General features: G+C 52.8%; 1 protein-coding gene across 1 annotated transcript; it reads left to right on the forward strand.

Moving 5' to 3' along the window:
• The first annotated feature begins 9,407 nt into the window (after positions 1–9,407).
• On the forward strand, positions 9,408–11,543 carry LOC310750323 (claudin-3-like). The gene has a single exon (XM_083588214.1). The coding sequence runs from the start codon at positions 9,518–9,520 to the stop codon at positions 10,163–10,165; it is 648 nt and encodes a 215-aa protein (XP_083444340.1). The 5' UTR covers positions 9,408–9,517; the 3' UTR covers positions 10,166–11,543.
• The last annotated feature ends 3,088 nt before the right edge of the window (positions 11,544–14,631 follow it).

A 14,631-nucleotide genomic window follows, 5' to 3' on the forward strand; every position in this document is an offset into this window, starting at 1 on the left:
GCTGCTGCAGAGGTCATCATCACTTACATAAACTCCAGGGCAGAGCAGGAAAAGCCTTGTGGTCCAGGATGCTTGACTCCAAGAATAGTCAGCCAGTTGTCTCTTAGAGCTGGGGATGGACCATAGATCACCTAGTTTCTTTCCCATGGCTACTAGCCACAATGGCTATGTCCTTCCTCCATTGTCAAAGCAGGCATGCCTCTGAATACGAACTGGGAATCACAACTAGGGAGAATTGCTGTTGTGCTCAGGTCATGTTTGTGGGCTTCTCATTGGGGCATCTGGTTGGTTGCTACGAGGGCAGGATGCTGCACTAGATGGGCCACTGGCCTGATCCAGCAGCTGCTTCTTATATTCCTATGCATTCCGTCATACATCTGTTCTATCTCAGTTTTTATGCACTTAAAAAAACCCCAAACATTTAAATTGTCCTGTGCTCATAACATCAAATACAGTGGTACCTCGGGTTACGGACGCTTCAGGTTACAAACACTTCAGGTTACAGACTTCGCTAACCCAGAAATAGTACCTCGGGTTAAGAACTTTACCTCAGGATGAGAACAGGAATCACATGGCGGGGGTGCAGCGGCAGCAGGAGGCCCCATTAGCTAAAGTGGTACCTCAGGTTAAGAACAGTTTCAGGTTAAGAACGGACCTCCAGAATGAATTAAGGTCTTAACCCGAGGTACCACTGTAACTGGCAAATTGCTGATGCCCCAAAGTCTACCACTCGAGGTGGCAACTTCCCTTCTCCTTGTAGAGTCGGAAATGCAGCTTAATAAAAGAAAAAGAAATCTGCACCCCAATGTGGAGATCTGAAGATTGGGGGAAATCTTAGAGAAACTAAAATGGACAGATTTTGCCCATCCATACCTGGGCCTTGAACCTGGAACCTCTTGCATGCCAAGCAGGCACTCTATTGCCCTGAACTGTGGTCCTTTACCATAGCATGCATGGAGGGGGGGGGACACACCCATACTGCTGCGACCCTATTCTGTGATATGTGGTTGCTGTTCCAGGATTTTTCTGCCACTGCAAATGCTCCCTAGGTGTGGTGTGTGAAGGGAAAACTTTTCTGCGTCTGCATCCCATGAACTGAGGGGCCAGCTGGTATTATGGAGGAGTTTTGTGGCACCCATTTGGGGTGAGCGTCCATAAAGGTGTCTCATTCCCCAGGCTTTCTATAATCAGGGATTATATGTGTGCGTGAGATTTCTAGCCTTTGGGAAATTCCCTTGTCAGCTCTGATGCCCTTCGGTGAGTGAGTCAATCAGAGACTGACTTCTGACCTGTTTAGTTTTTTAAAAAAAAGAAAGTATCTGTCAGGGAATCAGGAGCAGGAGCACTGGGGAGAGAGGATTGGGAGAGCGAAGGGGAAGAATCCGAGGGCAGCGTAGGGGAGTATGACAGTGGCCCGAGAGATTCCATGAGCTTCTCCAGCGAATCAGAAGATTCCCAGAAGGGGGCGCCGATGGTCAGGGCAAGGGGGGTCCCAGGGGGGACGCACCAGAAACAAGGAGCCAGAGGGGAACCCCAAAGCAGCAGTGGAGGATCAGGACCAGTTTCCCCACCAGAGCGTAGTGGGGGGGAGGAGTCACATGTGTCAGGAGCAGTGTCTCCTCCAGAGAGGGAGTCAGGGCTGACCACGCCTCCAACGGAGGGGAGGTCAGTTGCAGCTAGCCCCCCCGATGGGGGAAGCAGTGACAGCAGCAGTGGAACGGTCAGGAGGAAAGTTGCTGGCTGGGCGCGCGCGCCAAGTTCAAATGTGCAGGCGCGCGGAACAGCAGGAGACCCGGATGGGGAACCAGCTCCTAAAGCCCGCCGGAGGGAGGGAGAAGGCTCAGGGGAATCAGCGGGAGAAGAGGCTAGAAAGGGCGGAACCCCGGCGGGCAGGCGGACCCAGAGGAGGAAGGAGCAGCGGAGAAGGTGGAGCAAGGCTAGACTCTTAAATTGGTGTCAAGGGGGAGGAGACTCAGACGGAGCATCAGTGGTCTGACACTTTAGACGTGGGGCTGCGCGCTGCGGCTCTGGAAGTGAAACTGAACTTCAATAAAGGCTTTTATACTTAACAACGAAGCAGCGTTGGTCCTTTGTGAGCTGGGACCTAGGGTAGCCCTGACAGTATGCTCCGTCTGACTCATAAAAACCTCGCAGCGTGAGTTGGTGCAGCGAGGGGCAAGACTTGGTGTTTTGCGAGCTCACGAAGATAGGCAAAGATGACTACAGAGAGCCAGGTGAAAGAACTGCAAGAAGCAGTCACGACGCTTTACGCGGAAGTAGCAGCATCCAGGAAAAGAGAAGAAGAAGCAGTAGCGCTCTGCCGGGATCTGCAAGCCAGGTGGGACCGTTGGGGGAAAGAGGGGCTGCCAGGACCCAAACCGGAGGGAGTTGGCCTCGGGAAGAGGGGGGGCAGCCTGGTGGCGCACTTTGATGGGAACCTGCAGCAATACCCTAACTTCAGAGCTGACGTGGTTTACGCGCTCAATTTGCTTCGGAAAGACTTTAGAGATGAGGAAGAGAAGGTGGGCTTCATAATCACTCATTTGCATGGGGAAGCAAAAGCGTGGCTGCGGAATTTGTGGCGCGAAAAAGACCCTGCCCTCAAAGATTCCGATGCATTTATCAAAGCTATGGACGCTTGCTTTAAATCTACGGTAGATGTAGATATTGCTCGGAGGGAAATGCATGGACTACAACAAGGGAAAGCGACGGTGAGGCAGTATCACTCGCGCTTTTTTGCCTTACTGAACGTGCTGGGCTGGGAGAAGGACTCCATTGCTGTCAGAGACCTGTTCTGGGAGGGGCTAAGTGGAGAGGTGAAAGATGAACTGGCAAGAGGAGAAAGACCCCAAAATACCCAAGAAGTTGCCCAAAGAGCGTTGGCAATTGGTGTGCGCCTGGAAGGACGTAAGGGAAGCACCCCAGCCAGGACAACCCCTTTCTTTCCCAGAGAGGCGGGGCGGGCGCTGTCCATGCCTCCTTTGGGAAGGGGAGAAGAGCCGATGGAGATTGGTGGTGCAAGGGCTCAGACTGCCAGCAGAGCCCAAACACCGGGAGCAGTCAAGGGGAAGGCTCCTAGAGGGACCAGGAAGTGTTACATCTGCGACAGTGCACAGCACATGGCCAAAGAGTGTCCCCAGAGGCTCCAGAAGCACACTGCAGCCTCAGCAACAGTAAAGGGAACAGGTGAGCAGCTGAAACAGCTGCAGGGGGAAGAAGAAGCCTGGTTGGAAACAGAGCCACTGGGGCCCAACCAGGCAAGTCAGTGAAGCAGTCCCCAGAGATTTTACAGCCCACAGACCCCCTCCCACCCAAACCAGTGGTGCAACTCACCGCATCGCTCCAGTTGCCCACTGGGCACACCATGCAAGTACCAATAACCATTGACTCTGGGAGCAACGCAGACTTTATTGGAGTGGACTTTATCAAGCAACATCGCATAGCACTCATGCCAGCCACGATGCCCCTAAACGTCGTCACGGTCGATGGCAGGAAGCTACTGGGAGGAGAGGTGGTACAGCAAACACCACCGATGGTGATGCAAATTGGAAACCACCGCGAAGTCATCAGCTTCAACGTCACCCACCTGTCGGACACGCCCATAGTGTTGGGTATGAGTTGGCTGGATAGGCACAGCCCGGCATTGGCATGGTACCAGCGGCAGTTGACCTTCTGTTCCTCCTACTGCGCAGAACACTGCATCCAGACCCGCCAGGAGGAGGAGGGGCAAGAGGATGAACCGCAGCTACACCTAGGCATGGTGCAAGCGGTACCCAACAAGTACAAGGAGTTTTTGGAGGTCTTCTGCGAGAGGGAAGCGGATAAGCTGCCTCCCCACAGGCCTTACGACTGCAAGATTGACCTCCTGCCGGGAGCGACGCTGCCGACTGGGAAACTGTATTCCATGTCTGAAGATGAACTGCAAGAACTCAGGGAGTTCATAGATCACAACTTGAAGCGGGGGTTCATCCAAGAATCTAAAGCAGTGGGGGGCAGTCCCGTGTTTTTCGTGAAGAAGAAGGACACGCCCCAACGGAGACTCATAGTTGATTTTAGGACCATAAATTCCAAAACAAAGCCCGCAGCATTCCCCATGCCCAAGATCGACGACCTGCTCGCGACGGTGAGGAAGGGACGGATCTTCACCAAGTTGGATCTACGAGGGGCGTACAACCTTATACGCATGCGGGAGGGCGATGAGTGGAAGACAGCCATGTTTACACCTTTAGGCACCTATGAATATCGCGTAATGCCTTTTGGTCTGCAAAATGGCTCCCATACCTTCCAAGCTTTCATGCATCACGTGTTAGCGGGACTCCTCTACAAGAAGTGCGTCTGCTTCCTGGACGATATCCTGATCTTCTCGGAATCGCAGGAGGCTCACGAGAGGGACGTCAAGGAGGTCCTGCAGAGGCTACGGGAGCACAGACTTTACGCCAAATTAGAGAAGTGCCAGTTCGACATGACGGAGGTGGATTTTCTGGGCTACAAGCTGTCCGACAAGGGACTCGCCATGGACAGCGCCAAGGTCCGCGCGGTGTTGGACTGGAAGAGCCCGCGCAATCGGAAGGAGGTCCAGAGGTTCGTCGGCTTCGCCAACTTTTATCGCAAGTTCATCAAAGGGTTCGCGAAGGAGACGGCGGCCATCACGGACACCCTCAGCTCCAAGAAGAAGAAGTTCACCTGGACGGACCAGGCGGAGCAGTCCTTTCGGAGACTCAAGCGTCTCTTCGCGTCCGAAGAACAGCTGCTACATGTAAACCCCAGCAGACCAATGAGGGTTGAGACGGACGCCTCAGACAGAGCAGTGGGGGCCGTCCTGTTGCAGCAAGATCCGCAAGGGGAATGGAGGCCGTGCGCATTCTACTCCAGGAAACTCAGCAAGGCGGAACAGAACTACACCATCTGGGACAGGGAGTTGCTGGCCATTCATGCAGCTTTCAGGGCGTGGCGGCACTTCCTCGTTGGAGCCAGACACACAGTGCAAGTCCGCACGGACCATAAGAACCTGGAGTACTGGCGCACGGCGCGGTTCCTGAACCAGAGACACATCCGCTGGGCGGAGTTCTTTGCGGATTTCGATTTCCGGATAGAATACATCCCGGGAGACAACAACGTCATGGCGGATGCACTATCCAGGAAGCCGCAGTATCTCGAGGAAGCGGCGCCGGTGGCGGCCAAGCACATTTTCGCACCGAAAGCGTGGGCGTGCGCTTCAGCTGCCGTGGACCTGGACGCGGTGCGTCGAGCGCTGCAGACGGATTCGTTCGCACAATCCAAGATGGAGGAGGTGCGAAGAGGCACAGCGAAGGACGACGAGTTCCAGATACGAGACGGACTGCTCATCCGCAAAGGGGCTCTCTACGTGCCCGGAGACGACCTCCGCACGAAAGTCTTGCAGCAGCTACACGACGCGCCCAGCGCTGGGCACTTCGGCAAGGACAAAACGGCGGAATTAGTAACCAGAGACTTTTGGTGGCCCAAGGTGAGGGGAGAAGTCGCGGATTACGTCTCCAGGTGTGACACCTGCCAAAGGGCCAAGCCAGTACACAGGAAGCCAGCGGGTCTACTAGAACCCCTACAGACGCCGCTCGAACCGTGGGAGAGAGTGGCCCTGGACTTTGTCACAGATCTGCCCAGCTCGCGAGGCAAAACAGCGGTGCTCGTGGTCGTAGACATGTTCACCAAGATGGCACACTTTATTCCGTGCGCGAAGGTGGCCACAGCGGAACAGACCGCCAAGCTGTTCATAGACCACGTGTTCAAAGCTCACGGCTTGCCGCGGTCCATCCTGTCCGACCGGGGTCGCCAATTCGTCTCGAGCTTCTGGCAGAAGCTGCTGGGCATCCTGAACGTCAAGATCAACTTAGCGTCGGCACGACACCCGCAGACCAACGGACAAGCGGAGAGGGTCAACGCCATCATGCAGCAGTACCTGCGATGCTACGCCAATCAACAACCCTCGACCTGGGTGGACTACCTACCGCTGGCCGAGTTTGCCTACAACAACACGAAGCACGGGTCTACGGGAGTGACACCGTTCTTCGCCAATAATGGGCGGCATCCCAGAACTTTCCCAGGGTTAGAGACGAAGGGGGAGGGGGAGCCAAGGGGAGCAGAGCACTTAGCAGCAGAGTTACAGGAGGTCCACGAGCAACTCCGCAGGCAATTGGAACTGGCGAAACACGCCTACAAAATGCAGGCAGACAAGCACAGGAGGGTCGGGGAGGACATCCAGGTGGGGGACTGGGTCTGGTTAGCAGCCCAGGCAGTGCCGGCCAGGACGCTAGCTAAGAGGAAGCTCAAGCACAAGCAGCTGGGACCTTACCAGGTCGCGGCGCAAATCAATCCAGTGGCCTTCCGGTTGACACTCCCGGAGGGCTCCAGAATGCACCCAGTCTTTCATAGGTCAGTGCTCACACCCTACAGGGAACCCCACAGGTTTCAGGCGACAGGGAACGCGCCAGACACACTTAGTGAATCTCCGAAGAGGGAGGGGTCACGGAGGGCGACGCCACTCAACGAGGTCACGGAGATTTTGGACTCGAGGTGGGGGGAAGAGGGGGTGGAATACCTCCTCGCCAGGGAAGGTACCCCAGCCAGTGCCAACAGGTGGGTACCGTGCTATGCCGTGGAGGAGCACTATCTTAAAGACGAGTTCCATGCACTCTTCCCACACAGACCTATGCCGGCAGAGTATTTCGACGACTGGCTCTTCACGCCCACACTGTCAGCCAGTACGTTCCAGGGTTTTTCATCAGCTGAAGAGACGACGCCAGACACTAGCTCCTCGGAGGGGTCTCTCTCGGGGTTTGCCACAGACCGCTCCTATTGGTGGGACACTCAACCGGAGGTGGGGTGGCGCAGGGAGCTGCTGCGGGGACCTTTGCAAGCTGTCTCACCAGAGGTACCCGGGGGAGGGGAGGACATGGACGTGTTGGGGGAGGATCCTGGATTCGAGCACATCAGCAGAGAGATGGAAGCAGAGGAAATCGACGTCGACGAGCCCGTTGCGGTTGGGCCGGATCCAGTGGACCGGCTACACACCAGGGGGGAAGAATGGTATCCCGCACTCACACCCACTGGACTGGAGCACCCGGAACCCACACCCGAAGAGGGGGAGGGGGGAAGGGGGGGCTTCGAGGGGGGGATGGATGTCAGGGAATCAGGAGCAGGAGCACTGGGGAGAGAGGATTGGGAGAGCGAAGGGGAAGAATCCGAGGGCAGCGTAGGGGAGTATGACAGTGGCCCGAGAGATTCCATGAGCTTCTCCAGCGAATCAGAAGATTCCCAGAAGGGGGCGCCGATGGTCAGGGCAAGGGGGGTCCCAGGGGGGACGCACCAGAAACAAGGAGCCAGAGGGGAACCCCAAAGCAGCAGTGGAGGATCAGGACCAGTTTCCCCACCAGAGCGTAGTGGGGGGGAGGAGTCACATGTGTCAGGAGCAGTGTCTCCTCCAGAGAGGGAGTCAGGGCTGACCACGCCTCCAACGGAGGGGAGGTCAGTTGCAGCTAGCCCCCCCGATGGGGGAAGCAGTGACAGCAGCAGTGGAACGGTCAGGAGGAAAGTTGCTGGCTGGGCGCGCGCGCCAAGTTCAAATGTGCAGGCGCGCGGAACAGCAGGAGACCCGGATGGGGAACCAGCTCCTAAAGCCCGCCGGAGGGAGGGAGAAGGCTCAGGGGAATCAGCGGGAGAAGAGGCTAGAAAGGGCGGAACCCCGGCGGGCAGGCGGACCCAGAGGAGGAAGGAGCAGCGGAGAAGGTGGAGCAAGGCTAGACTCTTAAATTGGTGTCAAGGGGGAGGAGACTCAGACGGAGCATCAGTGGTCTGACACTTTAGACGTGGGGCTGCGCGCTGCGGCTCTGGAAGTGAAACTGAACTTCAATAAAGGCTTTTATACTTAACAACGAAGCAGCGTTGGTCCTTTGTGAGCTGGGACCTAGGGTAGCCCTGACAGTATCACTATACATGTGGGTGTGCATATGATGTAAATATGGACCTTTATTTATTGGCCATATATTAAGGTCATATGCTTTGAAATCTTATTGAGTCCAACGGTTTAATGTTTAAAGGCAGGGCAGGGAATACCTCTGAGCCTCCAGATAGAACCCCCATCAGCCAGCATGAGCAATAGCAGGGGATGGCGGGAGATGGAGTCCAGCAACATCTGGAGGTTCCCCATCCTTGTGCGAAAGGATCTCTCAGTGCAACAGGCTCTGTAGGACAGACAAAAAGAGGATGAAGCTGGCAATATATACACAGTGGTACCTCGGGTTACATACGCTTCAGGTTACAGATGCTTCAGGTTACAGACTCCGCTAACCCAGAAATAGTACCTCGGGTTAAGAACTTTGCTTCAGGATGAGAACAGAAATCACTGCCATAGGGCTGTCCATTAGCTAAAGTGGTACCTAGTTTTGGTACCACTAGTGGTAACCAGTTTCAGGTTAAGAATGGACCTCCAGAACGAATTAAGTTCTTAACCCGAGTACCAGGGATGGGGGAACTTTTCAAACTCAAGGGGAACATCCCCTTGTAGGACACTTTCCATAGCCACATGCCCATGTTGGGTATGATCACTAGAGGCAAATGTGGGCAGAACAACAGGTGCAACTCTTAACGTTGTATTGTCCGCAACGGTCCAGCCAGACAAAATCAGAGGCTTCTGCATCTCTCCATCGTCTATCTGGGCAAACAGGAGCTATGATTACAGTTCAAGGATGCATTCAAGGATGCATTCTAGCCTGGAAAAGGTACTTAAGGGCATCATGGAACAGGACAGGTGAGGTAGTGGGCATGGAGAGAGTCCCGCAGACCAGAAAGAGAAGCATGGAAGGCCAGCTTTGGCCCACAGGCCTCAGGTTCCCCACCTCTGATTTATATAGGAAGCCGAGATGAGTGAGGGGCTTCCTACTGCCTGCCAATGGCCGATGTGGCACCTCTCTCTATTTGCACCCATGTCTGAAGAGGGCTTCAAGTTGCTTGTCTTATAGCACAAGGCAAAAGGCGTCCCTGATAGCAGCTCTGGGAGCCACATAACAACATGAATCAGCCCAGAAGCACACCTTTAGCAACATCCGCTTTCAAGCTGAGGTTCAACAAAGGAAGACCCACGAGCCCCCCCCCCCGACAGGTGTGGCCTCTGCCTTTTGCTGCAAATGGGTCCTGCCCTCGCCTGCTAGCCAGATCGTCACGGCAAGTAACCAGCTGGAATTCAGGGCCCGTTTCCAGCTTTGCCCTCCTTAGCAAAGCGCCATCTTTCACGCATGCCATTTCTACAAACAAACAAACGCAGAAAGAGGATGTTCACAGCATGGAAAGGGCATGTTGAGAGTCCGTTAGGGACGCCACGCCCCTGCCTGAGCTAACACACCCCGCCCTGGCTGCAGAACTGTTATAAATCAACCCTGATGAGCTTGGGTTCCTCAAAGGCTCTGCCCGAAACCAAGCGAGCGACAGGCCGCCACCGCGACACTGTGCTTGGAGAAACAGCGACTGACTCCGCAGCGGCAACAACATGTCGATGGGCCTGGAGATCGGGGGCATCTCCCTCTCTTTCTTGGGCTGGGTGGGCTCCATCTTGTGCTGCGGGCTGCCCATGTGGAGAGTCACCGCCTTCCTCGGCTACAACATCGTCACCTCTCAGTTCACCTGGGAGGGCCTGTGGATGAGCTGCGTGGTCCAGAGCACCGGCCAGATGCAATGCAAGGTCTACGACTCCATGCTGGCTTTGGGGGCAGACATCCAAGCCGCCCGAGCCCTGATAGTCATCGCCATTGTCCTTGGGGCATTCGGGGTGCTCCTCTTCCTTACCGGGGCTCAGTGCACCCGCTGCATCGAGGAAGAGTCTGTAAAGGCCAAAGTCACCATTGTCTCCGGGGCGATCTTCCTGCTGGCTGGCGTCGTGACCCTCATCCCGGTCTGCTGGTCGGCCAACACAATCATCCGCGAATTCTACAACGTTTTGGTTCCCGAATCCCAGAAGCGAGAGCTGGGAGCGGCTCTCTACATCGGCTGGGCAGCCGCCGCATTATTTCTCTTTGGGGGCGCCTTGCTCTGCTGCTCCTGCCCCCCCAAGGAGGACAAGTACAGACCCACCAATGTGGCTTACACTGCAGCACCCAGGTCAATAGCAACCAGCTACGACAAGAAGAACTACGTGTGAAGTGGGAGGGCAGCCCTGTTGGAGGGTGAAGTTTGAGGTGCCCACCGGGACTCTCCTGACCCTCACCTTTGCTTCCTCCAGGAAAGAACAGCCGCCGAGAGGGAGAATAGATGTTCAGAGACTTTGCTCAGCTTGCCCTTTAGGGACTGGACTTGCACCTGAGGACCTGAAAGTCATCCTCGGGAGAGGAATGGACTTGGCTACCTCCGTAGTCCTCTCCTTTTTTGTGTGGATGTTGTTTGCCTTTGAGCTGAACACTCCTTGCTTCCCTTATTGGACTTCGACCCAACACCTGGCAGACTGAACCCCCAAACCCCATCGCTCAAACTTTGCCTCTCGTTCCCATCATGGGGCCAGGACATAACCACCGACGGTTTGTATAGGCCTGGGAGATTCCTAGCAGATGGCCTGCCTCATGCCGTTCCAGCCTTGTGTTAGGCCTCCATTTTCTCTACCATGGATTGTTTTGTGTGGGTTTGGGTTTTTTTGTTTTCCATAGAGGGGTAACTTGAGAAACCAATCAAGGGGTGGGGGAGGGCTGTCATAATTTTCTGGCGCAGAAAGAGACCCCCCCCCCCGAGTCTGTTCCTGAGCCGATTTGTGTTGGGAAAAGGTCCAATGGAGGTCGGTAGTTGTTAAGAAAACAGGCTTTGGGAAGATAAAATAGACCACTTTGGGGAAGGCACAGAAGGAGGCTGAACCGGTCTCAAAAACGGCCAGTCTTTTTCCGTCAGCAAAATGGCAGAAGGTTAGTGGCTGCAGACCTCCTCCTCTCTCTTTACTCTTCAGGGACTAGTTTGGAAAGAGTCCACGCTGCCATATCTTGCCCCGAGGCAATGAAGAGAAATCCAAGAGAAAACAAACAGTCCTGCTGAAGAAAAGCAGTTGCTATGAGGCAAAAAACCAAAACAAAACAAAAAGAGAGAGGCTGCGTCTGAGCACCTGAGGCATATTCTTGAGGCGGGGAAGCTCGCTGTAGGTTGCCGAGCTGAGGGGTAAAGATGGCCGACAGCCTTTGCCTCGTCACGCCCTCCTGCCCTTCAGAGCGAATTCCCTTCTGCCGCAAGGGAACAAGTGGCCCAGCAAGTCCGGCTCCTTGAGGATGCCCAGCGGTGGTCACCATCTGCCACCAATGGCAGCTTAAGCCAAGTAAAAATCACCTTGACTTGCGGTGGATCCCTGTCACCTTCTTCCCCTCAACCCTCCTCTGGAAAGGAGACACAATGTTGGTGGTGGTGAACTTTGTTACACATGCAAGAACGCAATTTTGCTTCCCTCTTTTGCTTTGTGATATGCTAAGTTATGTGGTATTTTCTGTCTCTCTTTTGTCCCCCATCCCACTTTCTTCACGCCAATAAAACTCTGGTGTACTTGACAATCCAGGACTGGCAAATTCCATTCTTCCGGGAACGGCAAGCTGGGCTGGCCACACTTCCAGAGCTCCCCTGTTGTTCTTTTGCTCCAACTTTGTTTTACTATTATTATTGCTGTTGCTGCTGTTGTCATTGTCTTTATTAATTGGGTTTCTTAGTTGCCCTCCACTGTGAGATCCCATGGTGAAAAAATACAATACTAAAACCAGTAATAAGAATTTAAAATCAGAAGAAAATGGTGGGTCTGCCTGAAAATATTTATTTAATTCACAAAATGCATATACCTCTTGATTTTTATAAAAACAATAATCCTCAAAGCAGTCTGCAAAAAGAATAAATCAATTAAATTAGCAGTGAAAACCATAAATCAACTCTTTGGAACATTCAAAAGAAAATTAGCAATAAATGCAAAACAGAATAAAACATGCACTTGCATTCTACATGTCTGGGTAGGCTTGTCTGAACAAAAATGTTTTTAGCAGTCGCCGAAAAGAGTACAGTGGAGGTGTCTGCCTGATGTCGAGAGGCAAAGAATTCCAGAGTTCTGGGGCTGCAATACTCAAATATCAATTTAATGCACATGCAGAGGGGGCCTTATGTGGCACCTGTAACAGGGCCACCCGCATCTCTTGGGTGTCAAAGGTCAGGGTAAAAGTGTGCATCTTCAGCTTACAATGAAAGCTATACAGTCATTGGGCCAGAGGCACTTCTGTGTATGTGTGTTTGGTGAGGGGAGAATTATGCAGAATAAAAAAAATGCCCTCTGGGGTTACCACCCCAAACTTCTGAGGGCTGTAGAACTACCAAGAGGATCTCCTCTGTCCAAGAGGATATGTGGGGATCTTTTCGTAGCACTCCCCCCTCACCTGCACAGTTTGCTTGTGTTGTGCTGGCCGCAGTGCTAAAGCAAAAGTTTAACTGTTGGGGAATTTAGGGAACCCAAACCCTCACCCAGTACTATAAGCAGAGTACAATGATGAGTGTCCACAATGAAATATTCCAATGCTAGGGATAAAAATCGGTGCACGCTGTCCACCACCTTTTAAAAATGATTTAGAAATTGCAGCTTTGAGTGTCCATGATGACGTATTCTGGCCCTGTTTTACAAACAATTTAGAAATCATAAATTTGAGTGGCTATGATGAAGTATTCTGATGCAGGGTAGAGAAATTGGTGTACAGTACCCACCAGCTTTCACAAAGGATTTAGAAAATGCAGGTCTTATTTTTGCTAGCTTGCAACAGCCATAATCCAGCTCTCAATCGGGGAGGTGGCATTGTGAGGACTTTACAGTAAGTTAAGGGTTGTAGAGTGAAAAGCCTTTGGGTCTGATCCATAGGGCATAAAACACTGCAGCCTTTCCAGCCACTGCGCCCTCCAGATGTCCTGCTACAACCCCCATTGTACAACTCCCATCGTCCCTGACCATCGACTGTGCTGACTGCAGCTAATGAGAGTTGTACTCCAAAATATCTGGAGGGCACCAGGTTGGCGAAGGCTGAGCTGCCAGAATGTCCAGTTTGAAGCAAAACTGGAGCTTTGTAAGAAGATGACTGAGGAATGTTTTCCGCCCAAAGGAAGTCAGTTTGCAAGGGGTTCAGGACGTAGCAAAAAGGTGTCATTCTCCACAGGAGGTGTAATTAACATGAGGGACTCACTGCCACATGATGGGAGGTGAGAGAAAAATTTTTTAGACAAAATACAGTGTGGACAGGGGAAGAAAAGGAGGCTATTGGACACGACAGATAATTAAACAGATGAATGTCACTATTTGTCCTGGATAGTTTTGAGTACCAGATGTTTGCTCATACCCTGCTTGTGGGATGCAGAACCTACCACTGGGCCAAGAGGACCCAGGATGCCAAAATGGAGCATGCATGCACAAATGCAGTCTACCTCTGAATATTTAGATGTCTGGGAATAAACACTGATGGATGGGCCATCACTGTCATGCTGCACTTGGAAACTTCCCAGAGGCACCTCAGTTGCCACTCTTGGAAGACAGATGCTCAGGCAGGGGAGTGGAGAATCTCAGACCCAGGGGCCAAATACGGCTCCCAGGCCTCTCTTTCTGGCCCTTGGGATTCTCCCCAGGCCACCACACTTCATGCCTTCCTTGAGGGTTTTGGCCTGACTGGAGTGTGTCCTTGAACTCTGAGCGTGTTTCTTCGTTGCCTGGAAGTAGAAAAGAGAGGTGTGTGAGTGGAAACAACCTGACTGTACAAAGGTAAACATCTTCATTCTTTGCCCGACCCACTTTCGCTACTGGCCCCACTCACCCCTGGCATCTGGCCCCTGGAAGGTTTCTGAGGACATGAGGCCCTTGGGATGAAAAGGGTTCCCCATCCCTGAACTACCACCGCAGTCAAGCTATTCGTACATTTTGTGTGTGTTTTGTATGTGTGTAAGATGCTTTGCGGGCCAAAATCCTTACTCTGGGTTACGGGAAGTCCCTGAATTCAAAGTTCGTTGCTTGTTGTCAGGGTGAGGTGAGATATGGCTCAACTGCAGCCAACCTTTATCCTTTGAGGAGGAAGTGGCAGTGGGGTCAACAATTATATAACGAATGACAACAGGAGCTAAATGGGTGAATTGAAGCAAGACTTGGTGGATTGGGTCCCACTGTAAGTGTGAGAGGCAGAAAGGCAACTGTCTACGTCTGTTTATCATTCCAGGACTGAGCAGTGTTATATCAGAAATGGATTACAAAATGCATCAAATTAAGCCCGGGGCTTTGTTTCTCAAAATAAGAGGTTCTGGAGTGAGAGGTTGAGAGCAAGGTTTAAGAGCAAGGAATAATAATAATAATAATAATAATAATAATAATAATAATAATATATTATTTATACTCCGCCCATCTGGCTGGGCTTCCCCAGCCACTCTGGGCGGCTTCCAAGAAAATATTAAAATACAGTATTGCATCAAACATTAAAAGCTTCCCTAAACAGGGTTGCCTTTAGATGTCTTCTAAAAGTCTGGTAGTTGTTGTTCTCTTTGACATCTGGTGGGAGGGCGTTCTACAGGGCGGGTGCCACTACCGAGAAGGCCCTCTGCCTGGTTCCCTGTAACTTGGCTTCTCGCAGTGAGGGAACT

This window comes from Podarcis filfolensis (genome assembly GCF_964270895.1).
Source record: "Podarcis filfolensis genome assembly, chromosome: 15".
NCBI classification, from domain to species: Eukaryota; Metazoa; Chordata; class Lepidosauria; order Squamata; family Lacertidae; genus Podarcis; species Podarcis filfolensis.

What these genes read in the sequence shown, in the direction of transcription:
- LOC310750323 (XM_083588214.1), top strand. Translation starts at nt 9,518, where the DNA reads ATGTCGATGGGCCTGGAGATCGGGGGCATCTCCCTCTCTTTCTTGGGC.